The sequence below is a fragment of the Carcharodon carcharias genome, chromosome 2 (genome assembly GCF_017639515.1).
Source record: "Carcharodon carcharias isolate sCarCar2 chromosome 2, sCarCar2.pri, whole genome shotgun sequence".
Taxonomy (NCBI): domain Eukaryota; kingdom Metazoa; phylum Chordata; class Chondrichthyes; order Lamniformes; family Lamnidae; genus Carcharodon; species Carcharodon carcharias.
This window is the reverse complement of record NC_054468.1, coordinates 160,093,595-160,118,258: the sequence shown is the minus strand read 5'-3', so window position 1 is coordinate 160,118,258 and position 24,664 is coordinate 160,093,595. Positions and strand designations below refer to the sequence as shown.

General features: G+C 41.3%; 1 protein-coding gene across 6 annotated transcripts in view; it reads left to right on the top strand.

Annotated features, from left to right (window-relative positions):
* The first annotated feature begins 1,234 nt into the window (after positions 1-1,234).
* Positions 1,235-24,664, top strand: part of cnksr3 (cnksr family member 3) — a 180,399-nt gene continuing 156,969 nt past the window's right edge. For 2 of the 6 annotated variants that reach the window (XM_041214171.1, XM_041214165.1), the window contains exons 1-2: positions 1,236-1,529; positions 5,087-5,132. Coding sequence is in view for 3 of the 6 variants with exons in the window: in XM_041214157.1 (XP_041070091.1) it covers positions 1,478-1,529 (52 nt within the window). In the remaining 3 variants the exon portion in view is untranslated. Of the gene's footprint in view, positions 1,530-5,086; positions 5,133-24,664 lie in introns of all 6 variants that reach the window. The other 4 variants (XM_041214179.1, XM_041214142.1, XM_041214157.1 and 1 more) reach the window with 3 other exon arrangements.

Here is a 24,664-nt window from a genome sequence, read left to right as displayed (position 1 = left end):
ATTGAAGCATTTTATTTATTGATGTATGGGCTCAAAAAGCTGAGGCTCGACGCTTCAGAAAAGCGTACACTGAGTCATGATTTCATTGAGGTTTTGTTTATAAGATGATTAAACAAATAGATTGTGGCAATGCAGACAAGTATGTTCCAACTAAATAGGTTAGAGAGAACCAGGAGACACAATTCAATTTATGTAATCCAGAACTAGTTTTGACTTTAGGAGATGGTGCTTTTCCCAGAGAATATTTGGGACCTGTGCATCAGGCTGTCAACTGGGGTGATGATCCCTGATTTACTGAATTCCTTCAAATACAATCTGAAATTCTTCCTCACTGAATGGGTTATCACCCCAAACAACATGTAGATGCATTAGTCATGGTTAGAGTGAACTCCTCATTTACTTTTGATCATTAAGAGAGTCAAAGAGGAAAAAAAAGAAAAACACTGCGGATGCTGGGAATCCAAAACAAAAACAATACCCGGAAAAACTCAGCAGGTCCGGCAGCATCTGTGGAGAGGAACACAGTTAACGTTTCGAGTCCGAGGACTCTTCAAGGGTTTTTTTTTTCTTTTGTTTTTCTTTGCCTTTCCCAGGAGATGGTTTTGGGATGGAGTTGAAAGGATCAACCAGTCTTTACCTGTCTATCAATGTTCCTATGTCAGGAGTAGCATATATATAAATTATTTCTTTACATACCATCAAAGAATTATTTTAAGCTTTTGGTTTGAACCATACAGAATCCACTATCAACCATCTGTTGCTGTTTTCTGTTTTGCTTTGAGATAGCGTTGAAGCGAGGACCACTATACAGTGTATAACTTGTTGAGCTAGACGTGTTAAGAATGATTTATCATTGTTTTTGGATGACTTAAAAGGTCTCGCGGGGTGTCATAGTGAAGTTCTGTCTCTGTGCTGTGAATAATATATTTGCTCATTATGGACACAGGAAGCTTTCCAGTACAGATTACAGGCGCTCCAGTACCCTTTAAGTATGAATAATACTTAGCGCGTGGAGCACGGCTCTACCTTTAAATCCAAACTTTTTGGAAAGTAGGAATACCCAGGCTCTTTATATTTTTTCACGTATAATTATCGAAGGGGGAAGAGCGCAATGGAAACTTGTTTTCACCTTGGGCGCGTTTTTTAAGTCGGCAAAGCCAAATAATCATCACAATAATAAGCAAAGCACGCTGGGTGGAGCGGTCCCTTCCCTTTAAGGAGTTTCGACGGAAGTGGTGGCGAATGCAACCTGATACCCTGGTGAAATGCAGAGGTCCTGGAGGAGGAGGCTGAGTGTGCAGGGACACAGAGGAGGTGGAAAGCGGCTTGGAGCCCAGCGTAGCGCAAAGCACCATGTGAGCTGGAGAACACCGCAATATTGGCAAGAGGACAGGGGCCGAGTTCACATCGACACACGGATACATCTAGATACGCACAGATACTTTCTGTAATCCCCCTTCCCCAACCTTTCAAACCAATGGAACCTATCACAAAGTGGTCGCCGAAACAAGTGGTGGAGTGGATTAAAGGTAAAAACTTTCAGCTGCTGGTAGCGGTGCTTCTTGACAACTACTTTAGTCTGGTTCTCCAGTGGGAAGTAACATCGCTTTTATCCTTTAGAAGAACAATGTTCTTACATTTTCAACAGCTGACTTGATTATTTGGCGCTGTGTTTAAACTTGGCTGGATTAAACCAAAACTAGTTTCTTGGCTTCGTTTAGATTTGATTTCGTTTCTTTTTAATTTTTGGTTCCCTGTTCTTAGTTTCCTATTCGAGTGTTATATGATTTTGTTTATTTTTTGTCACAAACCTCAACATATTCTTAATGCTTTCTCCACAATCCTCCCTCCCACAAACTTAAATGTGCCCGCGTTACTCCTGTTACAGGGGAAAATGTCTTAATGGGCGAGTAAACCTGCTCTCTGTGTATTTTTGTTTATTTTTCTTCCAATCTGACTTGTGTTTTGACCGATGACTCAATTGGGATTCCCGTTTACTGCCTCCGTGGTTACTTCGCTGCTAGTTATATTTCCAGGAGAATGTTGCCGGACTCTTTCAGCAGGCGGTCGCTGCGGCGACGAATGTTTTGTTTTAAAGCTGAAACCGCTGTCTATTTGCTTAAACATTATGGTGTAACTGCTCAAACTTCTGTGGGTGGACAAACTAACTTTCAAAATGCAGTGCAACGAATGTCACAGTAACTGTTCAGCATCGTCCAATTAACCTTGAAATAAAAAATGTGAACTTTAAACAGTGGGCCACTTTTTTTGTTTTGAACCATACAAACAGGGAAGGACCTAGTTTAATCCCTATGCTGAGTCAGCTAATCTCGGGGTGGAGAGGAGGGGACCTCCGTTACAAGGGGTTGGTGGCATCTACTGTTTACAGTAATCTAGTGACTCCTGGCGGAAAATGCAAATATCTGGACGCCCTTGGAGGATGGGATCAAACTTGTTAAAATGGTCTGACTGCTGAGTAGTTCATTGACATTTGGGGCTTGCACGTGATCAATAGCTATTTGGGTGAGATGAAGATTCCGTGGGAATAATTCTAGTTTTGGGTGACGGAAGAAACCTTTCTTCCAATATGCTGGCTAACAACTGGAGTACAGGGTGACAGTAGAAAAAGTGGAGCCATCCAAGATGTCTTTTTGCGTGTTCTCACCTCTTGCACCGTGACATTTGAAAGCATATGATTTGCGTTTAGATAGCTGCTGATCATAAAAACATGTTAATAGTTCTTTTATTAATTAAATAATATGTCTACTGTCCTATCCCCACTTGCTTTGATGTCCAGTTGTGAAAATGTACTACTAAGCACTAACCTTAGACTGTTCATACTGAAAATATAAGCTTATGCGTCACTTGGCATTTGGAACTTTGGTCTCTTTGGGTCAGCTCATTGTGTTAATTTTTTTTCCTATTAATTCTCTTCTTCATCGGCTGTGTAGTTTAAAAATGGATCAATATTGAGGACTGCGACAAATTATAGAATTGGCAAATGAAATTCAATACAGTTAAATGAAAGCAAAATACTGCAGATGCTGGAAATCTGAAATAAAAACAAAAATAATAGTTCTGAAGAAGAGTCTCAGGGACTCGAAACGTTAACTGTCTTCCTCTCCTCAGACGCTGTCAGACCTGCTGAGTTTTTCCAGCTGTTTTTGTTTCAATACAGTTAAATGTGAGCATGAATTTTGGTAGGAAGAATAGGGAGGTCACATTACTTGACAAGTGCAAGTCTGAGTGAGGTAGAGTAACAAAGGGATCTCGGAGTACAACTACACCAATCACTAAAAGTCATGCCACGAATTAGCAAGGCATAAAGCAAACCAAACCCTTGGCTTTTATTTCTAGAGGGATCGAATTGAAAAGTAGGGAAGTTGTTCTAAACTCACATTGAACCTTTGAGTATTGCATGCAGTCCTGGTCACCATGTTATAAAAGGCATATAGAGGCACTGAGAAGGTGCAGAGAATTTACAAGGATGATATCAGAAATGCATGGATATACACATCAGCAAAGGATTGACAGAGTGGGTCACCTTTCTCTTCTGGGGGAGGGGGGGGCAGAGTTGAGGGATGACCTAATCAAGGTTTTTAAAATGATGTAAGGTTTTGATAAGGTGGCTACAGAGAGAATGTTTCCCCTTGTGAGGAAAAGCATAACCTAACTACAGACCATCAATATAAGATAGTCACCAAGAAATCCAATAAGGGATTCCGAAGAAACCTCTTTACCCAAAGGGTGATAAGAATGTGGAACTTGCTCCCACAGGTAATGGTTGAAGCGCATGGTAAAGATGCATTTAAGGGGAAGCTACACAAGCATACAAAGAAATAAAAACAAAATGCTGGAAATACTCAGCAAAGCAGGCAGCATATGTGGAGAGAAACAGATAACAATTCAGGTCGATCACTCTTCATTTCATATTCTTATCAATAGTCATCAGCCTGAAACATTAACTCTGTTTCTCTCCACAAATGCTGCCTGACCTGAATATTTCCAACATTTTCTGATTTCAGATTTTCAGCACATGCAGTATTTTGTTTTTGCAAGCATTTGAGAGAGAAAGGAATAGGAGGTGACAATAGTAAATTTAAATGAGGAGAAGTGGGAGTAGTGGGCATGAATGGAGCATTAAAGTCAGTATGAAAAGCTTGGATATACAGTACAGAAACAGGCTGTATGTCATTTGTAATCTTGTTTATTTTGCTTTACAGTCAAGTCCTCCTATGTAAATAATATAAACAGCTTGGATTTTAGCAAGGGGTACTTCAATTTTTCTAGCAGTCAAAATGTAGACGTTTGTCTAAGCCTTAAGGAGTCTGCAGTCTACCACTGATGATTATGCACTATTGAAAGATAATGAAGACTACATGGAAACCACTTGTACAAATCCCGACTGAATCTGATGGGTTTCCTTTTTTTTAAAGAAATCTGTAGGGATGAATTCTTCATTGCATACATTGTAATTCACCCCTATTACTGGATTAGCTCAACTTGCTGAGAAGAGGGCCCAGAGAAAATAGAGGCCAGTTAATCATGCACCTTCTCAGCCCACTGTCTTCCTCTGCAGCAAATGTGGTGAAAACTGCCATGCTAGATTGCGGTGCCTGAGCTACAACCAGGTGATGCTGAATACAGAGTTGACCTTCACACTGTTAACCCTCATATCACGAGATGGAAGGCTGCCAAGACCCCCATTTTTGGCCCCATTTCATATAGGTACTTGCTTATTGGCAGTTCCCCTATAACTATATTGCTAGAGTGCAGTAGTATTCTGCTTAAAAAGCTCTCTTAATTCCAGAATTAACCTGTGGAAATGTTAAAAAAAAGAATGTCTGTCATATCCATATACAGGTCAAGCTGACAATTTCATTATCCACTGTTGATCTAATTATCCAAGAAAAGATGATGTCCACTCATTCCCTTGTGGTGGTGAGATCCATAATATTACATGAAACTGGATTCGGAACAGAATTCAGGGACTTGTAATGCAAAAAGATCCAGTTGCTGACATTAATTAGGAATTGCCAAAGTTTGTCATAGATGTGGACCTATTTACACCTTTTTTTAATTTTAGGATGAATTCTCACTCATGGTGCAAGTTCTGAGTCCTGGGCATTGAGGTACCTCTAATGGTTTAATCACCCTGTCTCAGTATCCATATGCAATGTCAAGAACAGAATTACCTGGAAAAACTCAGCAGGTCCAGCAGCATCGGCGGAGATGAACAAAGTTGACGTTTCGAGTCCCCAAGACCCTTCAACAGAACTGAGTAAAATTAGGAGCGGGGTGAAATATAAGCTGGTTTAAGGTGGGAGGGGTGGGGGGAGAGAAGTGGGGGTTGGGGTGGTTGTAGGGACAAGCAAGCAGTGATAGGAGCAGATAATCAAAAGGTGTCACAGACTAAAGAACAAAGAGGTGTTGAAAATGGTGATATTATCTAAGAGAATGTGCTAATTAAGAATGGATGGCAGGACACACAAGGTACAGCTCTAGTGGGGGTGGGGTGAAATAAGACTAACAGGGCATAAAAGGTATAGATTTAAAAATAATGGAAGTAGGTGGGAAAAGAAAAATCTATATAAATTATTGGAAAAACAAAAGGGAGGGGGAAGAAACGGAAAGGGGGTGGGGATGGAGGAGGGAGTTCAAGATCTAAAGTTGTTGAATTCAATATTCAGTCCCGAAGGCTGTAAAGTGCCTAGTCGGAAGATGAGGTGCTGTTCCTCCAGTTTGTGTTGAGCTTCACTGGAACAATGCAGCAAGCCAAGGACAGATATGTGGGCAAGAGAGCAGGGTGGAGTGTTAAAATGGCAAGCGACAGGGAGGTTTGGGTCATTCTTGCGGACAGACTGCAGGTGTTCTGCAAAGCGGTCGCCCAGTTTGCGTTTGGATTCTCCAATGTAGAGGAGACCGCATTGGGAGCAACGAATACAATAGACTAAGTTGGAGGAAATGTAAGTGAAATGCTGCTTCAGTTGAAAGGAATGTTTGGGCCCTTGGACGGTGAGGAAAGAGGAAGCGAAGGGGCAGGTGTTGCATCTTTTGCGTATGCATAGGGAGGTGCTGTAGGTGGGGGTTGAGGAGTAGGGGGTGATGGAGGAGTGGTCCAGGGTGTCCCGGAGGGAATGACCCCTATGGAATGCCGCCGGTGGGGGTGGGGTGGGGGGGGTGGTGGTGAAGGGAAGATGTGTTTGGTGGTGGCATCATGCTGGAGTTGGCGGAAATGGCGGAGGATGATCCTTTGAATGCGGAGGCTGGTGGGGTGATAAGTGAGGACAAGGGGGACCCTATCATGTTTCTGGGAGGGAGGAGAAGGCATGAGGTCGGATGCGCGGGAGATGGGCTGGACACCGTTGAGGGCCCTGTCAATGGCCGTGGGTGGAAAATCTTGGTTAAGGAAGAAGGAAGACATGTCAGAGAAACTGTTTTTGAAGGTAGCATCATCAGAACAGATGCGACGGAGGCGAAGGAACTGAGAGAATGGGATGGAGTCCTTACAGGAAGCGGGGTGTGAGGAGCTGTAGTCAAGGTAGCTATGAGAGTCCATCTGCAATGTGATTGTTTGCCATTGGAGCTTTCTCAGACCAAAACCCCAGGATGTGCCATTAGTGATCAGACCAATGTGAAATTTTCTACTTGCCACATTTGCCATTTTTATGCCTTCTGAGTCTCTCCAAAGTAACATTATCAACATGGTGCCAAATTAGGACTATTTATTGCGCTGGAATTATGCCCAAATAGCAAGCGCACACACACTTATGCCTGGATTTGAATTAAAAATCCAGTGTTGAAAAAGTCAGTGTCCATCCCAGTCCAATTTCCACTTTGTTGTTTTTCGAAGTCTTTGCCAATTAACTGTGTTGCATCCGTAGACAAAGTCCCAAAATTTGAAATTGAACTTCAGGTGCTTAGACTCTTGAGAAATTGGATCAAAAACCTAAAATAATACTGAACATCATCTGACAAGACACAGCAGTGCTTACTCCCATTTTTTTTTGTTTCTGACTGTGGGCAGCCTTGTCTGTGCAAACTGGCAATGACTCCCTGCATATATTCTTGAAGCAGTTTGTGATATTAATGTAATTATACTACTTTGGCTACTACTTGCTTGTTCCAAATATTAACTTTTGTAGTTGGTGAATAAAACACAGAAGTATCTTGACCATCAATGAGGCTCTCCTTTATAAAAGTAAACCAGCTTTGATTCATATGCACCATAACACTTTAGTGTTACTCCAACATTTTTAATTTTTAGCTTATGTTTGAAGTTGGTTTGAGGGGGAAAGAATAAAAAAGACATGAGTTGAAGACAACTGTCTGTTGAACTTCAATGAACTAGGGTAATGTCTGGTGGACACTGCTCTCCTCCCTCTGGCTGAACTTGTTCTCTCACTGAGCAATTTCTCCTTAAACTCATCTCACTTCCTCCAAATAAAAGGTGTGGCTATGGGTAACAGCATGGACCCCAATTATACTTGTCTCTTTATGGGGTATGTGGAACATTCCTTGTTCCAGTCCTACTCAGGCACCCTCCCACAACTCTTTCTCTGGTACATTGATGACTGCTTCAGTGCCACTTCATGCTCTCGTCTGGACCTGGAAAAATGTATTAATTTTGCTTCCAATTTCCACCCCTCCATCATTTTCACATGGTCCATCACTGACATTTCCCTTCCCTTCCTTGACCTCTCTGTCTCAATTTCTGGTGATAGATTGTCCACTAATATCCATTTCAAGCCTACCAACTCCCACAGCTACCTCGACTACAGCTCCTCACACCCTGCTTCCTGTAAGGACTCCAGCCCATTCTCTCAGTTCCTTTGCCTCTGTCGCATCTTTTCTGATGATGCCACTTTCCAAAACAGTTCTTCTGACATGTCTTCCTTAACTGAGGTTTTCCACCCACTGTGGTTGACAGGGCCCTCAACCATGTCCGGCCCAATTCCCATGCATCCACCCTCACACCTTCCTCTCCCTTCCACTTATCACCCCACCAGCCTCCGCATTCAAAGGATCATCTTCCGCCAACTCCACCATGAAGCCACCACCAAACACATCTTCCCTCCACCTCCCTGTCAGCATTCTGTAGGGATTGTTCCCTCCAGGTCACCGTGGTCCATCGCCCTCTACATTTCAACCCCCTCCCACGACACCTTCCCATGCCACCGCAGAAGGTGCAACACCAGCCCCTTTACTCCCCCCCGCTCCACCCCCTCCTCACCATTCAAGGGCCCAAACACTCCTTTCAACTGAAGCAGCATTACACTTGCACTTCCCTCAATTTAGTCTTCTGCATTCGCTGCTCCCAATGCAGTCTCCTCTACATTGGAGAGACCAAACCCAGACTGGGTGACCGCTTTGCAGAACACCTTCGGTCTGTCCGCAAGTATGACCCAGACCTCCCTGTCGCTTGCGATTTCAACTTCCCATCCTGCTCTCATGCCCATATGTCCATCCTTGGCCTGCTGCAATGTTCCAGTGAAGCTCAACACAAACTGGAGGAACAGCACCTCATCTTCCGACGAGGCACTTTACAGCCTTCCGGACTGAATATTGAGTTCAACAACTTTAAAACATGAACTCTCTCCTCCATCCCACCCTTTTTCCGATTCCCCTTTTTTCTAATAATTTATATATTTTTAAGATATTTTTCTTTACCCACCTATTTCTATTATTATTTTTAAATGTATTTCCATCCATTGTTTTATCTCTACCTTATAACCTTTTTCGATCCCTTCCCCCCACCCCACCCCCACTAGGGCCATCTGCCACTTGCTCGTCCTGCTTTCCACCCTTAATGTCATCATTAGCACATCCTTTAGCTAATATCACCACTGTCAACACCCCTTTGTCCTTTTGTCTATGACATCTTTTGCAATCTCTTCCTTGCCTCCACCTAGCACTGGCCCTATATCCAGCTCCACCTGTCCCACTCCCGTCAGCCAGCTTATATTTCACCTCATTTCTATTTTTCTTTAGTCCTGATGAAGAATACGGACTCGAAATGTAAACTCCGTCTTCCTCTCCACAGATGCTGTCAGACCTGCTGAATTTTTCCAGCTATTTTTGTTTTTGATTTCCAGCATCTGCAGTATTTTTCTTCTATCTTAACGTCTGGCGGAGATCAGCACCTCCAGATGAGGCTGGTGGCTTACAGTCAGTGCAAGAATGAATGTGTCTTGGTCACTATAACTGCAAAATGTATGTGATTTGACTTATTAATAAACTCTGCTTTTAATTTCTAATTTTTCCATTTTCAATGCTCAGTGTGCCTTATGACCGCTAATTACCAGGGCAGCTATATTTTGTTTTAAAATCAAATTTTTGATAAGTGATCTCTTGCTGAAAATAACCATGCTTAGAATTGCTTGAAATTCCAACTGTGCATCCATCAGTAATAAATTGTCACCATTAATGCTTATTTCCTGAGCCACATAATTGATATTCTATGACATTTCACTTCTCAAAAAGGAACAGAATAAACAGTCCAGGAACTTCTTACAGGGAAAAAGCAAAAATCTTTTATAATTTTGAAATCTCAAGTTAATACATAATGCCTAATTTTGTGTTTGAATTTTTAACTGCCTCATTTCAAACCTGCTACATAAGCATGATTTTATCTAAATGCGCAACACTGTTTATAAACGATCTTCAGTATCCTGCCTGGAATTTTCTACGCCAAAAGGCTGCATGTAGTTGCTGCATCAATTGAAAATTTCAAATCTGATATGGACAGCTTTTTATAAAGTAAAAGTAGCAAGGGATATGCAATTGTGGTACAGATTGGTCATGATCTGGTTGGCTGAACAGGCTCTAGGGGTAGAATGGCCTTCTCTTTCTATGCCTGAATCTTACCAGAGAGTTTGTCCAATCTCAAACTTAGTAAAGCACAGACAGTTTAAGTTTATGCATGTGCTAAGCAGGTATTTTACGACATGTTGGTTCTTCGACCAACTCTTAGATCAGGGTTAAGTATAAATATTGAACGATGGTGTTCATGTTCTGTTGGAATGGCACAAATTGGGAAACACATTATGTTGTCCTTGCTCCCCCTCTTTGAAAGTGTCATTTCTTTGATGTAGAAATAACTGCTTGAAATTGGCAAGTAGAAGAAAGAGTTCCTTTGGCGGGGGGAATTTAAGATTTATTTTGGCAGGGCACTGAATCAAACCCTTAATTTAATACGCACGCCTCTCCCAGGTTTTGCAATGGGAAAAGAAATCCCGTTCTTGTCTGTCCTAGAACTTTGGGAAAGTACAGCTCCATTAAGTTTTTTGTTTCAAGACTTTGATCTTCAGTTCAGTGTTACAGACTATAAATACGGAGATCAGATTTGACTGCATGGAAACTGTATGAAGTTAGGTTACAAGGGAGGATTGAACATTGGGCTCCTTGTTCTTTGGAGAACAGGAGACTTTGAGCTGACTCAACTGAAGTTTAAAGTTGTTTTCATGTTGGTCTCAGAGGAATGTTTGAGCAGATGGCTCTCAACGCATGGAGCTGTCATCATGCAGCTGACAGCAACCCTAGTAAATTTGCCAGATTTGCCAAGACTGGCTGTTGTGAAGGCCAAAACATGGGGAGTAAGTCTCATGTCATCTTTAAATTAATTCTGGAGATGTGGATGCCACTGGCAAGGCCAGCATTCATTACCCATCTCCACCGGTCTTTGAGAAGGTCTTCAGGAACTGCTACAGTCCATAGTGTGTTTATTTCTCTTTCTTTTGTAGCAGCTTGATATAATAGATTGACTTTCTGGTGTGGAACTAATTAAGTGCCACCAGTTTTTTTATCCCTCAAAGGGTTGATTGAACCACTTTAGTTTTCATGATCGTTCAATTGCTTCATTGCCAATTTTACTGATACCAGCTTTTTATTTCAGGTTTATCTAGTGTATTTTTTTAAAAACTAAATTTAAATTCACAAATTGTTGTGGTGGAATTTAAGCTTGTTCCCCTGGAATACTGGCCCAGTAAAATAAACACTCTGCTCCTGTAACATTGTTAAAGGAGCTGATGATTCTGTAGAGAGTTCACTAAGTCAGTACAGGGCAATAATTCCAACATCTGGGTGCAAATTTTCCGAATTAGGATGTTGGTTTGAAGGGAAGGGATGCAATTTATACATCCAAAGGATGGTGACCTCTGGAATATGATTTTGGAAAGGCTAATGCAGCAAATCATATAATTCGATGCAGGAGGCAAGTGAGTGTATTTCTAGAGACTGGGATTGTTTGACCTAATTATTTGTTGAGGGAAGCTGTTGTGTATCTGAAAAAAAAAGCAATCTCCACCTTATCCAATGCTTGTATCTGTGTTTGTGGCATGGAAACTAGAAGTGAATGCAACACTCCAAATGTGGTCTGGCCAGTACATTGTTAAGCCTTGTATAAAGCACGAGGACTGTCCCATAGCCATTTTTAACATTTGTTTAGGTAATTTGCTACTGCTGCCAGCTTCTGATGTGTGACTCTTGTATAGGCAGTGACATTCTCATAGCAAACTTGCTAGGGCCAGTTGGTGGCAACATTCATTAAAGGGTCTTCCTGGTTGCTGGCCTTTGTGATTGTGGCAAATTTACTTTTGATTTGCTGCTGACCACAAAATCATGTGTTGGGAAGTGGCAGCTTAAAATGGCTCTTGTCTAGAAATTGTCAAACTGAATCCATTCCTCTTTTTGAGTTCCTCTGTGATACAGTTCGCATTGGTATATACCAATGCTTTTTTTTGTCCAGTGTGCAGTACTCTGCATGTTGCATTACCAATCCAAAGTCAAATTGAAAACTGTCAACCCATCTCTCAAACCGTTTTTCCAAAATAATTGAGCTGCCTTTAAAGCACATTTATACTGTTGAGCTCAATAATCACATCCTAGTAAATAGAAACCTAGTCAGAGTACAAGCCACTGTCTACACTTTAGACCACCAATATGTACATCACAGCATACCATTAAAGCATTTTGCATTCTTATTGGCTCATTTTCAGAATGCAGTGGACAGCAGTCTGTATTGAATGAGTATTATTTCTGTCTAATCACTGAACGAATTATGTTTTTTTTTTAAAACAAACTTATATTCATGTATTGCTTTTCGTGACCACCAACATCTCAAAGCACTTTACAGTTGGAGTACGACTGAAGTGTAATTGCAGTTGTAATGTAGGAAAAATGCAGCCAATTTGTACACAGCAACTCCCAGAGACAACAATGTGATAATGATCAGATAATCTGTTTTTGTGATGTTGGAGGGATAAATATTGGTCAGGACACTGAAGATAACTCCTTTGCCCTCCTTCAAGATATTGCCATGGAATCTTTTACACCCACCTGAGCAGGCAGATGGGACCTTGGTTTAATATCTCATCAGAAAGACAGCACACTCAACAGTGCAGCACTCCCTCAGTACTGCACTCGAGTTGATGTGGAATTTTGTGCTCGAGTCTGGAGTGGGATCTGAATGCGAAACCTTATGACTCGTGTGAGTGCTACCAACTGAACTGCAACTGTAACTTGCATTGGAATTTAATCTGTCAGCTGTTAACAGTTGAATGGTGCAAACCTGTATTAAACACTTATTACTTGAAACCACTGAATTTGTTTTCTAATTGGATATTAAGATGTTTTTAGGGTCATTTGACAAAAGCAGTTTGTAACAGCCGCACACCATAAAATGCCAGAATCAATCAGTCTCTCCTGAGCTAATGGAGTTTAGTTGAGCTTAATTGATGTGTTATAATTGACTTGCAGAATGAAGGAGGAAAGGAAATCTGCCAATTTCTGTTCCTGATGGTGAGCCACTAACTAGTGTTAAAAGTATATGCCTTGAATGAAGGTAGAATTGAAATTGTTTTACATGCTCCACAGTCAAATAGCCTGGTACTGTTAACAGTCCAGGCTTGCATATTAACAGTGTCCCGTGGGGTAAAGCACAGGGTTGTGTTTTGTGATAAGATTCTACAGGCACCAATGTGAGTCAGGAAGGTAAATGAGGAGGGAATAAAAATTACACACAGTGGACCTTGAGTGATCCACTATAATGGAGGGAGCCCCATGGGTACTACATAATGCCAGACAGACCACCTGGCATTGAACCAAGCTACGCAAGTGTTAATGGCAAATCCTTCCAACTGAACCTTGCAAAATCCTCCTTAACAACATTTGGGGACTTGTGCCAAAGTTGGGCAACAGCCTGACTTTGTCTGTAAAGTAGGATTTGGTGAGTGTGACTCTATTCCAGACTCATCCATCACCATTCCTGGCTATGACCTTAACCACCAGCTGGAAAGATCCACAAGAGGGGAGTAACAAAGTGGCATACATTTGGGAGGGAATTGCCCTGAATATTGATTCCAGAACCCATGCTGATTACCATCTCCTGCCCTCCCTCAGCTGATGAATCAATCCTCCTTCATATTGAACACCATTTGGAAGAAGCACTAACTAAGGATAGCAAGGGCAGAGGATGTACTTGAGGTGGGGCTTCAACGTCCATCACTAAGAGTGACTTGGTAGCACCACTACTGACTGAACTGGCTGAGTCCTCCAGAAAATATATGCCAGTTTGCCTGCGATGGGTGGTGAGGGAAACAACAAGGAAAAACCAACGCAACCTCACTCGCCAATCTACCGGCCATGGATGCATCTATCCAAGGCAGTATTGGTAGGAGTGAGCATCTCACAGCCCTTTTGAAGACAACATCCTGTCTTCATATTGAGGATACCCTCGTGTGTGTTGCATGGCACAACCACTATGCTAGATGGGATAGATTTGGAACAGATCTAGCAGCTCAAAACAACTGGGCATCCATGAAGCGGTGTGGACCACTAGCAGCAGCAAAATTGTATAGAACCACAATCTGTAACCTTCTGTAACCTCATGGCCTGGTACAACTCCCACTCTAGCATCAAGCAGGGGATTGACACTAGGTTCAGTGAATAGTGCAGGAGAGCATGCCAGGATCAGCACCAGGCACACCTAAAAATGAGGTGTCAACCTGTTAAACCTGCAACGCAGGATTACAGGCGTGCTAAATAGCAGAAGCAGCATTCGATAGACAGAGCTAAGTGATCCCACAACCACAAATCAGACCTAAGCTCTGCAGTCCTGCCACATCCAGTTGTGAACCATTAAACAACTAACCAGAGGAGGAGGCTCCACAAATATTCCCACCCTCAATGATTCGGGGAGCCCAATACACCAGTGCATAAGATAAGGCTGAAGCATTTGCATCCGTCCTCAGTCAGAACTGCTGAGTGGATGATCCATCTCGGGCTCCTCTGGAGGTCCCCAGCATCACAGATGGCAGTCTTCAGCCAGTTTGATTCACTTCCCATGATATCAAGAAATGCTGAAGGTGCTTGATGCAACAAAGCTCATAAGCCCTGACAGCATCCTAGCAGTATCACTGAAGACTTGTGCTCCAGAACTAGCTGCACCCCTAACGAAGCTGATCCAGTACAGCTACATATTCTAACCGAAAATGTGGAAAATTGTCCACGCATGTCCTTTGCACGAAAACCAAGACAAATCCAATCTGATCAGTTACTGCACCAACAGTCTTCTTGCAATCATCAGCAAAGTGATTGAAGGTGTCGTTGACGGTGCTATCAAGAGACACTTAATACAGCAGTAACCTGCTCACTGTTGCTCAGTTTGGCTTCCACCAAGGCCACTCTGCTCCTGGCCAACACTAATAAGAGCTGAATTCCAGAAGTAGGGTGAGAGTAACTGCCTTTGACATCAAGGCAGCATTTGACTGAGTGTGCTAGGAGCCCTGGAAAATCTGGAGTGAATGGGAGTCAATGGGCAAACTCTTTGCTGGTTGGAGTAGTACCTAGCACAAAGGAAGATGGTTGTGTTTGTGGGAGGTCAATCATCTCAGCTCCAGGGCATCATTCCAGGTGTTCTTCAGGGTAGTGTCTGAGTTTCAACCATCTTCAGCTGCTTCATCAATGTCTTCCCTCCATCATAGGGTCAGAACGGGGGATGTTTGTTGATGATTACACAATATTCAGCACCATTCATGACTCCTCGCAAACTGAAGCAGTCCTTGTCCACATGCAGCAAGACCTGGACATCATTCAATTTTGGGCTGATGTGTTGTGCAAATATTGCTTGCCCCTTGAGTGACAGGCAATGACTACCTCCAACAAGAGACAATTTAATCATCTTTTGACATTCAACAGCATTAACATTGCTGAATCCCCCACCATTAACATCCTAGCTATTACCATTGACCAAAACTGGACCAGCCATATAAGTACTGTTGCTATATGTATAGCTCGGAAGTTCAGAACTCTGAGACATGTAATTCTCTCCTCCTGACTCCTCCAAAGCCTGTTCACCATCTACAAGGCACAAGTTGGAAGTGTGATAGAATACTCTCCACTTGCCTGGATGAATGCAGCTCCAACAGCATTCAAGAAGCTCAGCACCATCCAAGACAAAGCAGCCCACTTGATCACCCCATCCATCTCCTTTATACATTGACACCCACCACCACAAATGCACAGTAACAGCAGTGTGTACCATTTACATGATGCACTGAAGCAAATTATGTAGCCTCCTTCAACAGCAACTTCCAAACTCATGACCTCCACCATCTAGGAGGACAAGGGTAGCAGACACATGGGAACAGCACCTGCAAGTTCCCCTCCACGCCATGTCCCTTCCTGACTTAGAACTATATTGCCATTCCTTCACAATTATTGGGTCAAAAACCTGGATCTCCCTTCCTCATAGCACTCTAGGTTACCCATACCAGACAGACTGCAGCAGTTCAAGACGCCAGCTGACTACCAACTTCTCCAGGGCAGTTGGATGGATGGATGGAGGAGATGGATAGTAAATGTTGGGCTTGCCAGCAATGTTTATGTCCCATGAAAGAATGAGAAAAAAACTAAACTCCCTTTACCTGCAGGTTTTGTAGCTTCTTTCTGCTTTTTAAATGATTTTGAAAAAAAAAAATCCAGCTTGTTGTTTTCCTGTCTTATTTTTTCCCCACTGAATTAGACCTTAACTCCCAAAAAATATTAAAACTATTTTACACCCCCACCCATACCACCTCTTCTGCCCCAGCTGTTGGCGAACAATGTTGTCTGTGGAAAGTCGCTGTGATTGAGATATGAAATTAAATTTACAAAATCTTTCAATTTTTAAATTTCTGTTCTTTTCTGAGCTAAGCTATACATCCCTGCTGATCATGGACAGGTGATTCCTCCAAATCCACACTTTCTGGAACAGTTTGTAACTTGTTTTCTCTCAGACTCTGGTGAGAGTATTTATGTTCTGTTGGGTAATGTGAACTTTCTTTTCTAATTGGCTTTAATAAACGGTTTCCACAGCATGAGCCTTTGTGACTCACCCCATTTTAAAATGGGAAAACTACATTTGAGTACAAGTGTTAGTGAACCAGTAATGATCTCTGAGTAAGGAGGACGGTGTGTTGTGAAATCGAAGTTGCTCAAAACCTATTTCAGATTGTGATGAGGATCCAGTATGCATTTACAGGCATCAGGGAGTTTTTTGTAGAGTCAGAACCACATACCCATTTCTTTTCCTCACACTTTGTCAGGATCCAATCTTGGGGCAGTTTATGTTCAGCAGTAACCAGTTTTGGTAGTTTACTCAGCCTTTTCTCTCTGACACTGCCTGCTCCCCCCTCACTTAATTTTAGCATTAAATTAGAAATCAAAATACAATGCATACTAATTGTGTACTGATGGTGCCCTCTCACGTTACTTATTCCAACAGACATGTTTAACTGTTTTAAGAACAAATCTCATCAGCTGACAAAGAAATCCAGGTCATCTGTTCTTAATCCCCTGCAAAGTTATGCACCTTAATGCTAGGAGGTGAAGACCTGGTTGACTCCTTTCCAGTAAAACACATTTTGGACTGATCAGCTTAAAGCCATGTTCAGTCGTTGCTCTATACTAGCACTTTAACCTTCTGTTGAATGTTCATCCACAGTTCCATTGTGATTCATTTTCTACACCATTTGAATATAGTGTTAAATTTATTTTGGAAAGTAAGAGCTGGCAAATGAGTAAAACCACTGGAGGTGGGGTGGGAGCAGAAAGAGTGGCGAGGCTTCAATTCGGTTTGTTTAATGACTTATTTATAAATAATTCTTTGGCAATAAGGCAGTCTTTAAAGCTATTGATGAGGTCAATTAGGAGTTAGATTAGGAACCTGTCTTGTGCGTATACATTCATTCATTTGCAGCAACAGGAATCAAAATGCATCTCTCTTTTGGCATACATATAGATTGCACCTCCTTCTTGAATCTTTTCCTCAGGGTGCTTCCTCACTTAAGATTTGCTTTCAAAACAGAGAAAAACAATACTGTTTGTAGGCTACAGTCAATGGCATAATCCTTTGCCTGTATGTGATGCTGTAACACCTGTGAGACTGCAAGAGGGTTATCATAATAAATGTGGTTCTCTGACAAGTGGCACAATTCACAACTATCGATGACCTGATCTCTCCAATGGCATCTTCTGTGGGTTTCTGTGATATATTAAATTGGGGCACTGAAAATTTACTTGACTTGGACATCCAGACCTGTACAACAAGCTCCATCAATTTTCAGGCTTGCTTGTGTTCATAAAAGTTAAAGAAAACTTCATCCATTAAAGTTATCCGATTTTTGCGCGACTATAATAGAAACCGTTCACTGTACTGTTTATACAGTCTAATTTATATATTTTTCTCCTGCAACATTTTGATGGATTGTATTCATTGGGATACAAAAAGTCAGCATCCTCACTGCATGGTACCTAAAGAGGATAGGATCATGAAGCCTGTTACAATCCCCAGGTACAGTCTGCTACTCTTACTTTGCAGCTTAGAATATCTAGTCCCACCATGTGTACAACCACTGACAATACACCAGATTTCACTAGGAGATGGGAACATGGGAACTCCTGGCATTGAGAATTTCTACCTCTGGGCCTGCATTAATGGCCTTTTTTAGAGCAAAAGAATGTTGCACCTCTAATAAGCCAACGGAGAAGCTTCTTCGTTAGGAGAAATCTCTCACTATCAGCTGATTTAAGACACCTTAATTCGCCTTGTGGATTTTAGATATCCTTGAGTCACTGGAGCTGATTGTAATGAAAAAGTTATAGATATAGTCACTGTTCTGAGTGACTGTAGCCAAAAGTCCAAAGCATAAAATTGAACATCAAGAGATGAGTTTTGCTCCCATAATGCTTTATGCTTATCTGAACATCAGGAGTGCTGATGGAGGCAGTCCTTGTGCAGACAAGTCTGAGGTGCTTCAAACCATCGTTTTCATGAGGTGTTGCTCAATGGCTGTCGACCTGGGACTTATAAACTTTCATTTTGCCTTGTCTAGAGGAAATTGGACCAATGTACCTCGGGCAAGTTAAATCAGTGCAGATCAAAATCCTGGTATATATTAACTCTACTATTCACTGCTGGCGCCAGCTGAGTATTGAGGTGGAGTTTGACTTCAATTTTAATGTTTTTAAGATATATATTCTTCTTCCGCACACAAAAGCATGTATTCAATTGAGAAGTTCATATAGAGATGGTGACGGTGTACATACATTAAAACCTACCTTCCTGCTTTCTAAATTTTGCTTCGCTCTCTGTCACCATACTTTGGCTGAGAGACCAGCAAAGCAGCTGGTTCCCGGGTCCCGGCAAGGTATTCAAGGTCTGTCGTGTACAGATGCCACTCCCTCCGTGAAGCTAACTGACTTGGAGATTTCCTACTGGTGGCTTGGCTGTGATCAAAACTTTGCTTGTGGAGAATGCAAATTTGTACTACTATTCTACTACACTGCATGTTGGAACACCAATATTGGGACTTATACAAATAAATTAAGATTAAGTAAGAACTGTAATTTTCATTTGTGTGAGTAGATTACACAAGGCAAGCATGTAAAGACATGATTTTATTTTAAAAAAACTGTTTGTGCACTAAACTTCTTATTAACCTATGTTCTAGTAGAAAATGAATCTTGGCCACCCTATTTTTTTTAAACTAAATGTGAGAACAAACCCTTTGCAACTGATTACTTATGACCATTGGAGCCCTTTGCTATATTCCATATTTTCATGTTAGTGGAGAATGTCTGCCTGAGGAATTGGAAATGGTTTTACAAAATAAAAATAGTGTGGATGGGAATCAAAAAATGCTGTAAATACTCATCAGGCAGCATCTGTGGCAAGAGAAGCAGAGTTAATGTTTCAGGTCTGTGACCATTTATCACAACTGGGAGCAGTTAGAAATGTAAAAGGTTTTGAGCTAGTGAGAAGGTTGAGGTGGGTTGTGGGGAAGGTGGAGCAAAGAACAAAAGGGAAGGTCCTTGAAAGGGTGGAGGCCAGGAGAGATTAACTGACAAAAGTTTTCATGGTGTAAAGCCAAAGGGAGTGGTAATTGTACAAGTGAAGAAACAAAAACTGTGTCCAGAGGTGGTGTGAATGGCAGGATAGCTGCCTTCCAAACGCAAAGTAAAGGGAGGGAAAATAGAGAAAAACGTGAGATAAAACCAAACCAGCAAAGAAATACAAAACTAAATGGGGGCAGTGGATGTGATCTAAAATTTTTGAACTCAGTGTTAGGTCTGTAAGGCTATACGGTGTCCAGTTTGAGCTTTCCTTGAGTTTCGTTAGAACATTGTAGGCATGCCAAGGGTAGGAAGGCTAGAGTTGGAGGAAGGTGGAGAATTGAAATGATAAGCAACTGGAAGTTCCAAGGCATGTTTGTGGACTAAATGGAGGTGCTTCACAAGGTGGTTACCCAGTTTGTGTCTTGCCTCCCCAAGGCAGAGGAGACCACATTGTGAATGGTAAATACATTATGCTAAATCGAAGATGTACAAGTAACTTGCTGTTTCACTTGAATAAGTGTGTTCAGGGCCTTGGACATTGAGAAGAGAGGAGATAAAAGGGCAGGTGTTGCTTTTCTATTGCGTGGACGATGGGTGTGACTGAGGAGCAAATCAGGGTGTTGTGAAAGGAATGGTCCTTTCAGACTGCTGTAAGGAGAGGGCAAAATATTTGGTGGCATCACGCTGTAGGCAGTAAAAAATGGAGGAGGATGATCTATTGAATCTGGGGGTGGGTGGAAGGTGAGGACAAGGGAACACCATTGTGGTTTTGGGAGGAAGGGGAAGGAGTGAGAGCAAAAGTGTGTGAAATAGAACAGAAATACTTCCAAACTTTCCATAGCGTTGGTAGCTCAAGGAGGATTTACCCAAGAGGTTAGTTCCATTTTAAACTTAACAGTTGTAGACTGATTTTAAATTCTAGTTTTAAGAATTGTTCTTGGCCTGCTTTTGTGAAATTAATTTAACTTTGTGTTAGCTCTGAATTCCACACATGGCTGCAATAAAAATTGCACATTATCTACATGGACTTTGGGCACCAGTCTGTGGTTGCTGTGTCTGTTTTATGTGTAGGGGAAGAGGATGATGCTGACCTGAAGATGGGCTCTTCGGAGAGCGGAAGAGGGAGGAGTTGTCCTCATTCAGCTATATTATGCTTTTCCTAGTAGTAAATATTGGTAGTGGACCTGGACACTTTCTTTGCTTAGCCTTGCCTTCATTGTTATTTAGGTATTTGAGGTACTATTTGGCCATAGTTACTTATATAGCCTTGGGTTTATTTTTGTGAAGTTGTCAAGATATTTAAGAAATATGGTGAATTCTAAAGAATCTGACTCTTTAAAATATTATACCCAATGGGACAAAATTTACCTCTTTTGTTGACTATAAAAGATTATGTGAAGGTAGGAAAGAAAAATCAGGCATTCTCCAATACAGGCATGGAAACCTCTCTGTGTGTCTAGCTGATCATTCTCATGAAGTGCAAGAAGAGAATAGTCTGACCCAGCAGGTCTCATATTGGAATTTGGTATGGCAGAGAAATAGGCAGGTGCAACTATTTAGTAGCTCCATTTCAGTGGATTTATGCATATTGTTATAGTTTAATTCTGTCCATTTAGGATAGTGATAACGGATGTCTAGCTATTGTCAGCTGATCAGTTCCACTGGGTTGAGCACCAAAAGTATTCTTATTCTCCTGCATCGTCAAGATTTTAACGACCTTAATCTAAACTCTGTGCTTTGCTAAGTGTTTTTTGCGCAGGTGAAAGAGGTATAGTCTGGAGACCATAATGGACAAATAAACTCGCTGCAGTTTTTTTTTGCATTGTTCAGATTGGAAGTTTGTTTTTATCCAAGTTGGGGATTCAGCTGACCAAATTAAAAAGGTAAATCTTTATACTCAGATTGTGTGTTTAATAAAGTGATTGCTCTTGTGTATTTGGAGGCTATTTGTTGTAATGTTTGGGAACTTCGTATGTGGTGCTTTTAATGTATTTACCCTTTGTGATGCAGTCATAGGATATTGCCTTAGTCGTTGTGGTTTTCTTCACTCCACTGTAACATGCTTTATACATGATTTTGCAGGCATTTGTGCCAGTACCTCATGCCACTGCTCGAATATCACGTCAGTCTAGGAGATAAGTGTCAGCAAGTTATTGGACTAAAGTGCCCATCACACTTGATGCCCATTCTGACCACACACCTACATTTTTCATCATGAATGACTGGGTAGTGATCAGAAATGATATCCCTAATTTTCTCCTCCATTCAGTGTTGCTGAGACTGATTGTGAGGCCCAAGTTCTGTCTGAGCAGAGATTAACCACAGCAAGAACTAAATCTGGGCACCATTTGAAGTTATGCCATTAATTGGTGACCTAACCACTGACCCTCCATGGGAGTTAGTGTCATTTGTTTGAAGAATTTTGGCTTTTTTGTTAATGAACTCCTGAGTTTAGCTAGGGTAGGATAATTTAAATTTTGAACAGTAGTTCAAACTGTTTGAAGACTTGATCTATCTGCCATGAGCTTCTGGATGTATAGTAAACTAATTTTTCATCTTCACCTGAATTCTTCCTGATACCCATTTAAAACACGTTAAATGGCTGTTGCATTTTCCAGTGCTAAAGTACTGTCTTGGGAACTTTGAAGTGAATGGTTTAGTGATCATGTGAGGATTAATAAGAGCCACAAGCGGATAACAATTGCAACAGATGTTTTTAAATTTAATAGTTGTAGATAAGGGGAAGGGAGGGGACTTTTACAAATGTATATCATTAATAAGAGAATTCAGCTGTTATTGGCTTTGACTTCAAGTATATATTTCAAATTCTGTTGACCCAGCAATTATAAATCCATACATACGATCAGCCACTTGGCATAAATATTATTACTTAGGTTGGATTCGTATGCAGTAAATAAAAGGGGCAAACCTTGGTGATTCAACATTAAAGTTAGTTGTTGTGGTTCCACAGTATTACTGAATATCTGAACAGTGAACATCATTGTTGGAACTGTACAGATGTTAACTGAAATTGTTAACCTCATACACCTTGCTCAGTAATGCTTGGAAAGGGAGCAGGCAAGAGAAGAGTGTTCGGCATTCTAATGGTAATATAAGGATGCACTGCATGTCACCATGGTAGGTGTCTGGTCACCTTCCAGTAACCCTTGCTGGAATACATGTTCAAGTGTCTGGCAAAGACTTGAGTTCAGCTTTCGTTTCCTTCTGCTCCATTTGTCATTCTTGAATAGTAGGTGATCTGCCCTTGGTTGCAAAAGATAACTGTATTTTTATTCCTTGGTTTCTGAAATTGAAAGGGATTCATTTTTTTGATAGATCTTCAGTTCTGTAATTTTTCCTTTGCACTGTTGAAAAGGACACATTCGGCAATGTGCTACTTGCCACAAGTTTTGGGATGCAGCACTATTAATTTTGGCCATGTTACTATTCAACTGGAGCTCAACTGCATGAAGATTTTGTCAATGAGGGACAGTAAAAATGTCATCTTGCTTTTCACACAATCTTCAAAGCAATGTTTCTTCATTTAGTGATGGGAATGTAAATATTAAGATACTTAATCCAAATAGACAGTAAGGTGTTTGACTCAAGTATAAAAACAAAAAACTATGGATGCTGGAAATCCAAAACAAAAACAGAATTACCTGGAAAAACTCAGCAGGTCTGGCAGCATCGGCGGAGAAGAAAAGAGTTGACGTTTTGAGTCCTCATGACCCTTCAACAGAACTGAGTGAATATAAGGAGAGGGGTGAAATATAAGCTGGTTTAAGGTTGGGGAAGGGGGTAGTGGTGGTGGGGGGAGAGAAGTGGCAAGGGAGTGGTGTGGTTGTAGGGACAAGCAAGCAGTGATAGGAGCAGATAATCAGAAGATGTCTTAGACAAAGGAACAAAAGAACACAGAGGTGTTGAAGGTGGTGATATCTAAATGAATGTGCTAATTAAGAATGGATGGTAGGGCACTCAAGGTACAGCTCTAGTGAGGGTGGGGTGGAAAGACTAGCAGGGCATAAAAGATTTAAAAATAATGGAAACAGGTGGGAAAAGAAAAATCCATATAAATTATTGGAAAAAACAAAAGGAAGGGGGAAGAAACAGAAAGGGGGTGGGGAAGGAGGAGGAAGTTCAAGATCTAAAGTTGTTGAATTCAATATTCAGTCCAGAAGGCTGTAAAGTGCCTAGTCGGAAGATGAGGTGCTGTTCCTCCAGTTTGCATTGGTTGTTGTAACTTGTGTCTTTACCTGGCCTGCTCCTGTTTGTATTTGTTTTTGTAGCATGCTTAGTTATTGCAATAGTTTTAATCAATAAAACTTTCATTTATATTTCAGGGGGAAAAAAAGTGTTGTTAGAAAGTTAGGGAAGTCTGGTTTCATTGTGCAACTTGAATTTAGGACTCCTGTTTGACATAGCTAGCCTTTAATTTTAGAAAATTTGCATAGATTTGTTTCTGTGCAAGCAAAGTCTCATGTGTTTTGTTACTTGAGCCAAGCAAAATGGTAGCAGGACTCAGATTCTTATTTGAAGAGATAGGAAGTTAACGTTCATAATTAGGAAAAGAGGCAGAAAACAACACCTAAAGTTGTGGGTTCAGGAATCACTCCATGACTTGAGCACAAAAAAACAGGAGTGACCCTCCAGTGGCACTGGTGGAGCACTGCACTGTTGAAGGCGCTATCTTTCGGATAGACATTAAAATCATGTCCCACCTGCCCTCTCAGGTGAACAGAAAAGATTCCATGGCACAATTTTTGGAAAAGAGAAGAGAACCTCCTGAGTCCTGGCCTTTAATTATCCTTCAGTCAACACCACAGAAACAGATTATCTGGTCACTATAACATTACCATTTGTAAGAACTTGCTGTGCACAAATTGGCTGCTGTCTTTCCTACATGATGACAATGACTACAAAAGAACTTCATTGACTGTGACAGTAAAGTGCTCTGGGACATTGTGGTCATAAAAGATGCTAAATAAATGCAGTTCCCTATTTTTGGTCATCTGTCTACTACTGAAAGTAGCTAATATGCTTAATGACTAAGATCAAAGGAAATTAGCTTGTAGGTTGTACAGGACTTTAGATTAATAAAAGCTACTGAGCAAACTATAGATATATTTCTGTTGACATTATAAATCACCAGAACAAAGGATGTCTGAAACATTAAATTGTGTTACATGCTTTGATAACAGAAGCGAGGGAGGGAGATGACTGAAGTGATTGAGAAAGGCAAATTGAAAAGGGTGAGCTGTTTTGATGTGTAGATCCTCTTTAAAATGAT